Source organism: Thamnophis elegans, chromosome Z (genome assembly GCF_009769535.1).
Source record: "Thamnophis elegans isolate rThaEle1 chromosome Z, rThaEle1.pri, whole genome shotgun sequence".
In the NCBI taxonomy this organism is placed as follows: domain Eukaryota; kingdom Metazoa; phylum Chordata; class Lepidosauria; order Squamata; family Colubridae; genus Thamnophis; species Thamnophis elegans.
Window position 1 is genome coordinate 107,303,569 of NC_045558.1, and position 15,189 is coordinate 107,318,757.

The 15,189-nt window shown below is 40.3% G+C and overlaps 1 protein-coding gene across 1 annotated transcript in view; it reads left to right on the forward strand.

Annotated features, from left to right (window-relative positions):
* Positions 1-3,974: 3,974 nt before the first annotated feature.
* Positions 3,975-15,189, forward strand: part of CLEC11A (C-type lectin domain containing 11A) — a 33,029-nt gene continuing 21,814 nt past the window's right edge. The window contains exon 1 of the mRNA XM_032236798.1: positions 3,975-4,088. Coding sequence (XP_032092689.1) covers positions 3,975-4,088 — 114 coding nt within the window. The remainder of the gene's footprint in view (positions 4,089-15,189) is intronic.

Consider the following 15,189-nt stretch of genomic DNA (forward strand, 5'->3'; position numbering starts at 1 on the left):
TTCCTGGGAGGGGAGAGGTGGGCAGGGGTGGAATTTGGAGGTTCTCCGAACCAGCCATAATGTTAGCTACGGGTTCTCCTGAACCTGGGCAAACCCATAACATCTCACCCCTGGTCCAATGTCTCCTGTGGCTCAAGTTAAAATAGTCCTAGAGAGCACTGACTAATGAGGTGGATCTTCAGGAAATTGAAATTCCTAATCCATCAGCAAACAAATGTTTAGCGAAGACTGTGAGGTCATAACCTGGACCAAAATTGAACCAGGGGAAGGGAAACAGCCCTCCTTCAAACCTGGAACTGCTCAGGACAACTTTAAACTTACTCAGGTACAGGCTGGGAATGAGATGAAGACTACATTTTGAGGTTGTGCCAGAGAATGAGGTTTCTGGGCCATGTTTATACTTTGGTTCAGAGCAAATATATATTTTTGATTCTAGGAAAGCTCTTTTAAACAGAGTCCATTATTATTTTCCCTAGCTTTCTCTATTTCACTAACCTAATTTCCTTAGAGGAAAGTGTTGCTATGGTTAAACAATTGGGAGATCCTTAGTAATTGGCTGTGACTCACCCAGGACTCGATCCTGAATCCTGATCTACTATCTGCTCAGTTCTAGAGAGTGAGATACAGAAACTCATCTATATACAGAGCTCACTGAATCATATACAAATATACGACAGAGTGGTATTATAGCCACATATTGCAGGGATATGATATACAGACATATTTTGGATGGTATAGGCATTTGATGTATTATATTAATTATAGCCTTGCTTTTGTGCCAAATTCGACTTCTAAAGTAGCTCACAGCCATTAAAATTACAGTGCCAAAGGCTGTCCTCATTGAGATTGGGACCCAGGTTTTCAAAGAGATTGTTAGCAGCTGCCTTCCTTTTTTCCATTCATTTCACTGATGGAAGCTGTCATTCTGACAGAGAAGAGACTCAAATATGGTGAGCTAACTGTTAACTGGTGGTATAGTATTTCCAATAGTCAAAAGTGGAATGAAATATCCTTCAGGTGAAAATGAGAGAAACCTTCTAAAGACAGATTATTCTGGACCCTCTTTTGTTTCTCAAGCATCTCTGGGTCGGTATTATTTATCTTTAGGAATAACTGCTGCTCTTTGATCAGATACAATGAATTCATCACAATATTTACTGAATTTTTAATTTGAGCAAAGGTCTTAGGCCAATGCATAGGATAAGAAGACAGCTTTTGAAAGATCATATTTGCTTTATCATTTGTATTTACCATGGACACCCATACCAAGAAATTGGCGATATATCGTTGAAACTGCAGAAGAAGCAGGAAAGCACAAAGGTAATTTCACATCTCTGTTCTTAAAACATGGTTATTCCATAGACAACATGCTTATTGTAACCCAGAACTATCTCCAGGATGATGGAGAAATACGCATTATGATCAGAGGTGGTATTCAGCAGGTTCTAACCAGTTTTGGAGAACCGGTAGCAGAAATTTTGAGTATTTGGAGAACCGGTAAATACCACCTGTGACTGGCCCCATCTCCATCTATTCTCTGCCTCCCAAATCCCAGCTGATTGGGAAGAAATGTGGACTTTGGAGTAACCTTCCCCTGGAGTGGGGAGGGAATGAAAATTTTACAATATCCTTCCCTTGCCACTCCCACCAAGCCACGCCCACAGAACCGGTAGTAAAAATTTTGAATCACACCACTGATTATGATGTCACAATGGAAGCCCTACATTTTCATATTTGCTTACAATTCATTTGCAAATATGTAACGGAAGAGTTTGGTTACAATATTACTAGCATGCTTCATCACTTAACTCCCCATCTCTATGAGGATTCCTGTATTGTGATCATTTTGTGATCACAATTGGGATGGGCAAATTGGTCATAAATAAAGTGGTCACTAAATGAAAACACAACTGTGCTTATGATCTTATTTAGAACTTTCCTTTATTTTACAGACTTGCAAAGTTTGTAAAGATTGGTTGGTTGAAAGTTATTTTTTCATGATCACTATAAATGCAAAAAAGGCTGCTAAAAGAGGACTACTTATAATGCTGTCTTGAGTTTTTGGAAATAAAGAAATCTAACAAATTAATGAACAATTCTATATGAATCAATGGAAGGATGGATGGATGAATATATGCAGGTTTTAAAGTGTGGTTATTTACAATTGTGCAACTAAAATTAAACATCCACTATCACAAGAAAACACCTGACCAATTACCACTTTCCTGAAATGAGAGGAAATGGAACAAAATGATGAAGGTGGGGAAAAATGTTGCAAAAATAATTTTACATATTTAAAGGTGTTTGCCTTGTTAAAAGTTATAATATACTACATTTCAACATACATAACATAGTAGCACATGAAAACTGTAAGAAATGGCAGTAAAATAGGCAATAAAAAGCCTAGAAAAAATCCTCAACATATAATTAATAAAAGGGCATGGGTTGGGGACTATAATATGTCCTCTATATTTAACCAAATTTTCCTATACTGATGGTATTAAAAAGAAACATAATGTACGTTGGCCCCTTCAGTCTACCTTGCCCAGTGTCATTTGCCAACAACTAGTTGCAAAGAAACAACTAATAATAGATATACAAAAGGTCTTACATTTGCAATATATTTTGATAGAACCACACACAGCATGACCATTTCTTATTGGAAGGTCAAAGCTGCCCATTTTGTATTTGTATTGTCCTTTGCAGCAGGAACCTACAAATGCCTTTTGGGCTGGCTTGCCATGATATCATTTTTTTTTTCTATGTTTCCACTTGCACTGCTCCTTTACAAGTTAAGGTAAAAACTGTCTTTCGTGAATTAGATGCAGCATCTTCCAACTGAATTGCATTGTTTACATTACATTAAATATTTTATGGTACATTATTTCATGTGTAAAAGGTAAAAGTTCCCCTCGCACATATGTGTTAGTCATTCCCTACTCTAGGGGGCAGTGCTCATCTCTGTTTCAAAGCTGAAGAGCCAGCGCTGTCCAAAAATGTCTCTGTGGTCATGTGGCTAGCATGACTAAATGCCGAAGGCACCAGGAGCACTGTTACCTTCCCACCAAAGGTGGTTCCTATTTTTTCTACTTGCATTTCTACATGCTTTCGAACTGCTAGATTGGCAGAAGCTGGGACAAGTAACGGGAGCTCACTCTGTTACGCAGCGCTAGGGATTCGAACCGCTGAAAAGCCAACCTTTCTGATAGATAAGCTCAACATCTTAGCTACTAAGCGGTTCCACCACAAATGCGTGAACGACAAAAGCGCGCCTGACTAAACCGCGGTGACAAAACCGCGCCGATGAATGAGCGCTGAAGCACGCCGACAACAGCGCGCCGACAGAAGCGCGCTGTAACCCTAACCCTAAACCAAACCCTAAACCTAACCCTAACCCTAACCCTAAACCTTACCTTAACTTAAGCTTAAGCTTCTGTCGGCGCGCTTTTGACATCGCGGCTTAGCGCCGCAGTTTTGTCGGCACGCTTTTGATGTTCGCGCATTTGTTAGGTCACGCTACTAAGCTACCGCATCCCTGATTTCATGTGTAAATATGTACAAATGTACATGCTTTTACATCATGAAGATTAGTTCTCCTTGAATTTTAGGTGTCATCATCATCATCATCATCATCATCGCCATAGTAGCCATCATAAAGTTATATTCCGTGAAAAGGAAAAAAACCTCAAATTTAAACTGGCCAGGTGACAACCCACAGGCAGTTCTGAGCTGAGGTTCAGTGTGGGTGAGGTTTTGGCTTCATATTCTCACATCTGGATCAGATTAGACATTCCAGCTTTTGGATGGCTGAAGCTTTGTTCCTCCCTCCTCATTTCTGCCCCAGCCCCTGAGTGGGCAGACAGCAGTGAATTCCCGGATAAAAAAGAAGACTCATTCTTTCCTCATATCTGCGCAAGTTCAAGAGAATTGGTGTCCTCTTCCACTGTTTGGACAGAACTGTGCAGAGAAGGAGTATGGAGCTTTGGGCTCTGATGCAGCTGCTTCTCCTGGGGACACTCTTGGGGGCAGCTCATGGACAAGCAGATGAACTCAACTCAGAGGAAGAACGAAAAGCTCTGATGCTGAAGGTGAGAAAAACATTGTTTTTTCCCTGGGATCAACAGCCTCAGCGGGGCTGTTGATCTAATAACTAGGCAGCTTCTTGGGCCAATACCAATCAAAGATGCTTCTTTGCTTGCTAGAAACAGTGAATCTTGAACTGATTCTTAAGTAGCTTAAATAGGTGTCACAGAAATAGAAAAGGAATGATTTAGAAGTCATTGAAACACCCCAGGAGATTCTGCCCTGAAATTAGAGTGGCAAGAAAAGAAGAACCGAACAATCCTAAAATAAACTTGGATGGCTCTGGCATAAAGATCTTCTTCATTTTTGCTTGGCATTGGTCTTACAAAATTCACGTGGCCACTTTATGTAACAGAATTTCCCTCCTAGCAAGTTACACTTTACTACAAAATCTGGCAACAGGAACAGGCATCCTGGCTCTCTAACTCCTGCAGTTACAACACTTTCTCTGACTCTTTTCCTTATCAGGAAAAAATTGAATTTGCAACTGTCTTGTTTCCTTTCTCACATTTGTGGAATGGTTGCTAGTGAATTCCCTCTTTCAGACTTAAGTTCTGGCTAAGCAATTTGACAAGCACCTCCTTAAACCTGAAACCAGTCCTGGTGACATGCTATTCTTTGGCAAGGAAAAGCTAAAAAAGAAGACTATTTACAATATTGGAAATCACACTGATGTAGCAGGGAGCCAAGGAAACAAGAGAATAGCCTGGAGCAGATTCTCCTAAAACGGGGTCCTCGCACCATTTCTAGCCTTTCTTTGAGTAATAATCTCTGTACATTTAGAGGGTAACAGGTTGAGAATATTGGCAGACAAGGAGCGTAGGTGCTTGGGCTGCGAACAGAGGAATCTAGCCAACCTTCCCTCCCTCCTTCCTTCCCTCCCTCTCATACAAAGAATCTGATTTTGAAAGGAAATTATAACTAGAGCCCATGAAAAGAGAGGGCACCTGCTTTTCAATGTCATATATTTCTAAAGCATTTCCCCTAAAAATGCATAACAATGTAACCTTTTTGTAGCTGCTTATCCACATATTACAGCTCTCCTGTAATTAAGCACCTTATCTCAAGCCAGAGGTGCCATCATTTTTGGCAAATGTGAATAAGATCATGAGTAGATATTGGCCTTAAATTTTGGTCACTCTAAATCAGAAATGATGGTACTCAGATTTAGACAGCTCAGTTAACCATAGGTAAATCACAGGAAAATGTCATGTTTATCAAGAACAATGCAAAGAATTAAAATGGTGGCTTGTGCCTGGAAAAATGTGGCATTATTGCTGCCTTTGTCAAAACCGGATATGCTGGCCAAGGATATTAGCCAAATTATCAAAGCTCTTTGAAATCTAATTGGGTGTGAGGGGCTCCATGTGAAGTACTTTTGGGGTCCCATCAACCAAAACCAGAAGCAAAACTATGATTTTGATTCTTCTTTCATGTGTGTTAACAGAACGTTTATTCAGATTTCATATAAAAATCTTTTATTTCATATAAAAATACAGATTAAAAATTCATCCTGTTAGCATGCAACAAATACAGATTAAAAGTTCATCCTTTTTGAGAATTTTTAATCTGTATTTGTTGCATACTAACAATGTGCTCAACTGCAAAGCTGCAGCCCAAAGATTTTTATATGAAATCTGAATAAACAAAAGCTAAATTTAAAACCAGTGTTCATTATGATGGCTCCTAACATTTATGTAGTCAGTGGATACAATTCTATTCTTTTTGCTATCTATAGTAGATAGACTCACAAACACAACTTCATTTATCTCTTCCCTAGATCACAACAGTAACTTCATTGTTATTTCTACACTGCATATAAGCACATACAAGTAAAAATATTGCCACTAGTACCACTGACTATATTTTTGGTGAGGGTGGATGTATAGTAACTACGGCAACAAGGAAGAGGAAGAAGAAACTTTGCGGGATCAGCAGTGGATTGGGATTGAAGAGACTATGCAATTTTGTAACAATAGTAGTGTAGGTTCTCCTCTGAAATATGCAATATAGTTAGGCTTTTTTCCACCTTGTTATCCATTGTAACTCTGTAAGAATGATTTTTATCATTCTTAACAGACCAAAATGATTTGCTTGTTTTCTAGTAGGTATGTGTGCATTTGTGGCAATGTGGTGCCAATATGTGTGTCAGGTAATATATCTACACACTGCATCAGAAAATCACGCAATACTTTTCATTGCAATTCTTTTATCTTAGTTCTTCTTTGTTAGTATTTTTCTATTACAATTCTTTCTATCCGAGTGCTTTATGTGTATGTGTGTTTATGTGCAGGTGCGTGGGGGTGCATGGGTGCACCTTCCGTCCATATTGAGTTGTGTCAACTCTGCTAATTTAAAGAGTGCATAACAAATCTAGGGCCTATTATTTCCGAGGAACTGAAGTTTGCACAATATCAATGCCACTTTTATTTGCAAAGCTCTGGACATTGCAGCATGCTCACAGTCATGAAACTGTGATTTCCAACACTCCCCATCGGCTTCTCACAAGCAAAGTCAATGGGGAAGCCAGGCAGAAGTCAGAAGTTGCTCCTACTTTAGCATTATGCCATGACAATTTTGGAATCATTGTTAATTTTCATATCCAACTAATAGCAATATAGATCATATAAATTTAACACTCATTCTGGCTGCATCAGACTGCATGATCTTTTGCTCAATGTATGATCAACAAGTCACAGGTTATCTAGTACAGATAAGTGCATGTATGCAGGGAATTATGAATATATAAATATATGTGGGTGTGTGAGTATACAATTTTTTTCTCTCTCTCTCCCTCCACCCCCCCCCCCCAGTGGTGGGTATCAAATAATTTTAGAATCTCTTCTATGGCCAGCTTTGTGGGAGTTACTTGCCAGCCATGTGAATGGGTGGGAGGGGCTTGCCAGTCATGTGACTTGGTGGGAGTGGCTTGGCAGTCATGTGACTGGGTGGGCTTGGCCAACTTGTAAAATGTGGTGAAACTCACAAAAACGCTCTTGCTTAGCAACCAAAATGTTGGCTCAGAAACTCTAGCATTGAAGCATGCAAGTCTTAAAGCTGTCAAGTTACAAGACCCTTGCACTTCTAACCCTTTAGAAAAAAAAACCCAGGGGTGTTCAAACTTGATAGCTTTAAGACTTATGGACTTCAACTCCCAGAATTCCTCCTCCAGTAATGTTGGCTCAGGAACTCTGTCATTGAAGTGTGCAGGTCTTAAAGCTGTCAAGTTACAAGACTCTTGCACCCCTAACCCTTTAGAAAAAAAATCCCAGGGATGTTCAAACTTGATAGCTTTAAGACTTTAAGGTTTGGATAGGAGTCTTAGAGGCGGACGGGGCGATTGATGAGCCAGCCAATCAGTGAGCGGCGGGCGGGGCAAGCGTGGTGCGTACGGGCGGGTGGAGGGAGCTGGAACTGGTTCTAAACAGCATGGTAGATTTGTGGAACCTCTTCTATAGAAGAGGTTAGAACTGGCAGAAACCCCCCATTCCCCCCCAATGAGAGGAACCAGTTTGCTTGCCGACTAGGCTGTAATGTCTAAAGCAAGGGCATTTTAATCTCTTTTCTTTTTAGAAAGGTGTTTTAACATGAACAAGACCATGTCTTGATCACTAACTGAATAGATGCTACCATGTTCTTTCCATTCACTGGCTCAAAATGAGAATAAATTCTGAATCATTGAATCCTTTAAATAATCTTAATTTTTCTTTTGCATTTATTTTCTAGATGCTATGCTGATTGTTTTATTATAGAACAAATACAATTATTTAAATACCTAGCATTTTTAACTTTTAAAACTTGCAATATATATTCCTATTAAGTTTCTAAATCATAGTAATAGCAATACCAATAGCAGTTAGACTTATATATCGCTTCATAGGGCTTTCAGCCCTCTCTAAGCGGTTTACAGAGTCAGCATATCGCCCCCACAGTATGGGTCCTCATTTCACCCACCTCGGAAGGATGGAAGGCTGAGTCAACCTTGAGCCGGTGAGATTAGAACCGCTGAACTGCAGATAACAGTCAGCTGAAGTGGCCTGCAGTACTGCACCCTAACCACTGTGCCACCTTGGCTCTTCAATAGTACTCCATGTTCCCACAACCAAGAACATAAAATGTAAAAGGACCATAGTCATTAGCATTGCGCATCAGCTTTCGGTTTTTGGTCCCTGCCTAGCAAAGCAAAAACTGGACAGTACTTGATGCATTGCAAGATGTGGTTTCTAGCTACATTTTAAATTCATAAATAATACAGGTCTATGTTGCTATATGAATCAATAGCAGAAATGCATAGAGAAAGTTAAATAATATAATGCAATGTTTCCTAAAATTAGCAATTTTAAGAAACACTGGACTTCAGCTTCCAGAATTCGCAGCCAGCATGGGAATTAAAGTTTACGCATCTTGGGGAGAGGATGCTGATGTCACGACGACACGACGTGCGATCTTGGAGCTCCAAGATTGCAGTCGATACTTTTGCAGCTGGACGGTCCTTTTGGACTTAAACCGTCCCGAAGAGATGGTGATAGGGAAGAATACGTCCTGCTGATCTCAGGGACACCGCAAAGTCCCTGATTGATCCAGGAGAATCTCTTTTTGTCAGCGACAGAAGCACAGCCATTGTAGCTGCTGAAGTTGGGACAGTTCCAGAATGGGAGGAAAACAGAAAGAGAAAGTGTGTCCATCTGGTGAGGAAATCTTTTTGTTATAAAAGAGTCTATTCAAAAAAATGAAAGCTAAATTAAATTTGAAAACAGAAGAGAATAAGCAGTGAAATTAAGCTACATTAGACAGTTTGTTATCCTTTTTTTCACTTTTACGGATGGAACTTCTGCAAATGTTTCCTATTCCTTAAATTGAATGGATTAGTTTTTCTTCTACTTTTTATATTCTTTCCTTTACCTATGGATCAAAATCTTTTTCTTTATTTTTATAATGCTGGATTGGATGGTCCCTTTTCTTTTTGCTCCACTTAGAATTTTTGTTTTCTTTAAGCCTGGAATATAAAGAAGATATAAAAGGAATACAAAGAGGGCTGTAAGAACAGAGAGAAAGGACTCCTCCTCCACTTAGAGGCTGGAGGCTTGGAAATATTGTCCTTTCTTTTTTCTTTTTGATCGTTTGACTTTATATTTCAAGGTTCTTCAACTTGTTTACAGAGAGTGATAGTGAGAAGAGCATGGATTGTTTATACAGGTGCTCTTCAAGAACATCATTGGCAGCTGAAATGGAATGAAAACAAAGCCTTGTCTTGAAAGATTATAAATGAACTTGCTTTAAACCTAATAAAAAGTTTTGAATGCTAGAGTGGCAGTGTTTACAAGTTGGAAGAATCGTGCAACATGAAAAAGAAACCTTAACATTGCAAAAGATTAGGTTTGAAATTCAAAAATTATTAGAAGTAACAGAGAAAATTGAGAAGAGATTGGAGATCATAGATTGTAGAAAGTAAAATTTGATGGAAAAATTGAGGATGTTCATCAAATGAAGAAAGTGGAGGTCAGAGAACTAAAAACTGAAGGAAAAAATAAACAATGAGATAAGAAAATTGTTGATACCATCAGCGAACTGAGCGTGGTTGGAAATGGAAAGAGTGGAATATGGAAAATGGAGAAAGATGGACTGGAGCCTTACCCCAGATTTCAAGGCATAGAAGAAGAAAGGAGAGAAGAATTTATGGAACCAACAAGAGAAATCTTGTTAGAAGCACTAGTGATAAGCAAAGATAAGCTGATTTAGAAACTTTGTTATGTATGAAAGTTTATAATAAAAAATTAAGTCAAATGTAGTTAAATTTAGAACATTAAATAAAAAATAAAGTGATAATGGATATAGTTAAATAAATGATTGATAATGATAATAATGTATGTATGTATATGTGTGTGTGTCTATATATAGTTAAATAAATGATTGATAATGATAATAATGTATGTGTGTGTGTGTGCGTGTGTATATATATATATATATATATATATATGTATGTATGTATGTATGTATGTATGTGTGTGTGTGTGTGTGTGTGTTGATAAATAAATAAAGGGAGACTAGTATAGATCTATTTCAAGCTATTTAGCTCTCATCAGCTAGCCATACCCTTACTGGGATTCGAACCTGTGCTGTATGGCTAGCTGATGAGAGCTAAATAGCTTGAAATAGATTTATACTAGTCTCCCTTTAATTATTTATCAGCACAAATACACAAATGTAACAAAGGCAACAGTAAAAATATTGGGTTTCTGTCTGGATGGTCTCTTATGTTTGATAAGAGGAAATTTGATATAAATTGCAAATGGTAACTATAAAAGGAGGTTTAGAAACTCTGTTATTAAATATAACCAATTTTTATTTAGAACATGTTATAAAGATATAATATTACTGGATGATATTGGGAAGAGCTAATGCAGTGTCATTATGTGGTTTTGCTTTAAATTTGGAATATTTTAGATAAAAGGACGTAAAAAAAATTACAGTCAAATGAAGGTTGAGGTATGATGACAGTAATATATAAAAATATATTTGATGTAAAATATATGATTTGACATGAATTGTAGGTGACGACTGTGGAAGGGATGCACGGAAGCTTTTGTAACCAATCGACACACTTTCTGCAATTTGTAATGGAAGATGGTTTTGTGGGTTTTTTTGTGTTTTGTCTGTTTGTGTTTATTCAAAAATAAAAAATTTAAATATAAAAAAAAGTTTACACATCTTAAAGTTGTCAAGTTTGATAAACACTGATAGTGGATGGAGGTGGTAATACTGATCAGGGACGTGCAGTCAGGGGAGGCAGGTGAGACAGAGCCTCCCCACTGTCATCATGAAAAGAAAAAAAATGTAAAAGGAAAAAGGCAAGAGCTGAGGTCAGACTGAGTTAGTTGCTGCCAGAGTCACCATGGATGACTCTGCTTAGTGCTTAACTGTTTAAAAAAGCCTCTTAAAAAGTGCCCTCTATAGGAGGAGGCGAGAGAACAATATGCCTCATCTAATCTGGTGTTTTATGATCACTCGAGCAGAGTTAAGCAAGGGTTAAATGCCTAAAAATTCCTGACGTAGATGAGGCACGTTGTTCTCTTGCCTCCTCCTGTAGAGGGTGCTTTTTAGAGGCCTTTTAAAACAGTTAATCACTAAGCAGAGTCATCCATGGTGACTCTGGCAGCAGCTAGCTCAGCCTGACCTCAGCTCTTGGCTTTTTTCTTTTACATTTTTTTTTCTTTTCATGTGGCAGGCAAGAGCAGAGTTGAAATCCTCTCTGAAACAGCTGGAAAAGGTACATGTGGGTCGGAAGGAGGGGGAGGAATTCAAACTTCATCCTCCTGGTGCAACTTTGTGTGTGTGTGTGTTTGAGAGAGGGGGAAGGGAGCATATTGAAACAGTTCTTTAGTTTATGCACTATGTAACACTCTAATATTATGCCTTTGGGTCTTCTGAAATTTTAATTATCCAATCATAAGCAAAAACAATGTTTTCAGTAGAATGAATTTCCACTTCTACTTATACCTGCCAGCCAAAATACTGCTAGTGGTATTGCTAACATGAGCTGAGGAGGAAAACCTAAATTTTCTGAATCCTGGTGCAACTTTGTGTGTGTGTGTTTGTGTGTGTGTGTGTGTATGTTTGAGAGAGGGGGGAGGGAGGGAGAGAGGGAGGAAGGGGGGTAAGGGAGAAGAAAAAGAAAGAAGGAAACTTATTTAGCAAAGGAGAAAAACAAATGCTGTCACTTTAAATGGTTGTGGAATTCTGGGAGTTGAAGTCCACAAGTCTAAAAAAATTGCTGCCTTACCAGCCATAAACCTCACCACACATCACTGATACTGATAGTGGACTTTATGTTATATGCAAGACTAAGTAAATAATATTTTTCTGTCTAGAAAACAAATATTTCTGCAAAAGTTACTATCCCTTTCCAGGCTGAAGGAGGCAGGTAGAAGTTTTTTTTTTCTAGTGAAAATTGGCAGTAGATTCCTGAGAGTAGTAGGAAGGGCTGAAGGAGCAGATTCTACCTGATACTCAAGTTCTGAAAGTACTAGAGTTAAACGTGCAGAACTGGCAGGAAAAATATAAGCAAAAGCACCAAGCATTATTATCTTCATTCTCATGATTATTCCTGTTTCTAAGTTTGTCTCTTTGCTTGATTCATTTCTGGCACTTGTACGTGGTCTGGTATAATTTGGTTCAGCTATCTAATTTCCCAACTGTCTATTTTGTCACATTTACTAAAATAAAATGCTTTTATTAATTGTTATGCTAGCATTGGGTTTATAGTAGCACCACATACTCCAAAACTACTTATAAATAACAACCACAAAATGAGGGGCATTTCTTGTTCTGCCTTACCCAAATTTCAGGTAAAAGGGAAGGAGGGCTACATCCACACTCAAGAACAGATAGTACAAATTTAACAACCTAACCCACATAGAACTTCAGGAAGCAGTTACATCCAGAACTCAGTTGGGAGGTTGATGATCAGGGTCAAACAGAGGCAGCAACTCAAAAAAACTCACAATGGAAGTTTCTGAGTGTCCAATCAAAGCCAAGCCTTTGAAACAGGCCTATACAATGGGCCAAGCTTCAATCAGAGTTATTTTGTTATGTTGACATTTATTGATAAAATAAGTCAAAATTGCAGATGCCCCTTATAAAGCATGCAAAAAAAAAGAATAGGTCACGTTAGCTTTTTTGTCCCCCCCCCCAACCCCCGGTAAAAAAAGTGCATACACGCACATGTCAAACAATTGATTAAAAATGTGTACCTAATTGATAGCCAAATCTGGTCTTAGGTTCTGCCTAGGTTTATTTTCCAAATAAGCAACCAAGTTGGAAGATCATTTAAAAGCAGTTTATTAGGGTGCCCTGATAAAGTGGGATCTCCCTATAAAAAGGGAGAACCAAGACCCTTCTCACTTTCCTTTTATATAGTTAACACATCAAAGAAAATGAAAGAGGAAAGTTGATTGGACAGGATAAATGTAGCCTCTCCTTTGCACAGTAAGTCAGCTACGAAGGTGGTTTGAAAATTCACAAACAGATTAAACAAAATGCATTAAACTTTTTCTTATCAGGAAATAATATCCATCCGCTCTTCTGCAGTTTATCTTCTCAGTTTAGGAATGTTAGACTCACTCACTCACTCACTCAATCAATCAATCAATCAATCAATCCATATAGCGATAGGATAGAAAGTTTTCCTACATTCTAATCTATAGTGGTTTGATAAATCTCATAAAAGAGAGAAATAAGTTAAAATACAATGAAACTATGTTAGTTAACAAGTTACAAAATCCATATACAGTTTTCTATTGGACTCCCACTAGACTTTGTTAACGAGAAGGCCAAATTTCTAAGATCCTGCCTTCACCAATTCGCACAACCGCTGAACCGCGCAATTTTTTTATCTGGTATGATGAGTGCATGGGATTGTATGTGGTTGAGTGAATGATCCCACTTTTACCATTTATTATCATTGTATTTTATGTGTTTTAACTTTTCTGTGGGGACTGCTTGGGTGAGTGAATGAGTATGTCTGATTCGGAGGACCTGCCGGGAGAAGCGGGGGCCATGGGGGTGGTTGAGGGGACTAGATACACGGGAGAGGGTCGGGGTATTACGGTCGTAACAGGGAGGGGCAGATACGGCGGGGACTTTAGGGCAGGCCATTACCGGGGAAGGAGGGTTCGCTACATCACAGAGATCCCTCCTTCCGGCCCTATGAGTCCCACTCCAAGACCAGATGGCGCAAGTAATCAGGACCCTGGACTCAGGCTGCTGTCGCTAAATGCCAGGTCTGTGGTACATAAAGCTCCTCTCGTCCGGGACTTAATTTTAGACGAGAGGGCAGACCTGGCATGTATTACTGAAACCTGGCTGGGCCCAGAGGGAGGAGTCCCCCTTGTAGAACTGTGCCCAGAAGGATTTCAGGTGCTGCACCAGCCGAGAGCCCAGAGAAGGGGTGGGGGTGTGGCCGTTGTTATCCGGGAGTCGTTAGTTCCTCGTAGGGTCCCTGCTCCGGAGCTTGTCGGGTGTGAGTCTCTGCTGATAAAGTTGGACCTCAAGGGTCAAGTGGGTCTGCTGTTAACGTACCTGCCTCCCAACAGCGTTGCAGCAGCCCTCCCCTCGCTCCTCGAGTCGGTAGCCGAGTTGGCAATTGAGTTCCCTAGGTTGATGGTCCTGGGGGACTTTAATTTGCCTTCGCTCGGTGAAAACTCTGATGGGGCGCAGGAGTTCATGGCTTCCATGACAGCCATGGGCTTGACCCAAGTAATTCGGGGCCCAACCCATTCGGCGGGTCACATGCTCGACCTCGTATTCCTCTCGGAGCAGTGGATTTGTGACCTTGGTCTGAGGGGTAACGACATCATACCCCTGTCGTGGTCAGACCACTGCCTACTGAGGCTCGACTTCCGGAGACCAAACCCCCACTGTAGGGAGGAGGAACCGACCAGGTGGTTCCGCCCCAGGCGACTTATGGAACCGCTAAGGTTCCAGACGGAGCTTGGGGTCATTCCTGATACTTTCGCCCACAGTCCGGTAGAGACTCTAGTTGCCGCTTGGCATTCGGCAGCATCAGAGGCCCTCGACCGGATTGCGCCACTACGGCCCCTCCGAGGCGGCGGATCCCGGAGACCCCCTTGGTTCACCGAGGAACTCCGGGAGATGAAGCGCCGGAGGAGATGCCTAGAGCACCGATGGAGGTCCGATAAGTCCGAATCGAACCGAGCAATGGTAACCACCTGCACCAAGGAATACACCAGGGCACTTAGGGCAGCGAAAAGATCTCATATAGCCACCTTGGTTGCGTCCGCTGAGTCCCGCCCAGCCGCCCTGTTTAAGATAACCCGCTCCCTATTAAATAAAAGGGAAGCGGGGGAACCCTTGCAGGGCAGAGCTGAGGATTATGCCCAATTCTTAGAGGACAAAATTGCTCGGTTTCGGTCGGACTTGGACTCCATCCCCGCAGTTCCAGCCGAGGCACAAGAGGATCAGGTGGAACATCTCTGGGTTGAGTTTCAGGATGTTACCCCCGGGGATGTGGACAAGGCCATGAGGGCTGTAAGTGCCTCCACCTGCGTACTGGACCCGTGTCCCTCATGGCTGGTTACTAACAGCAGT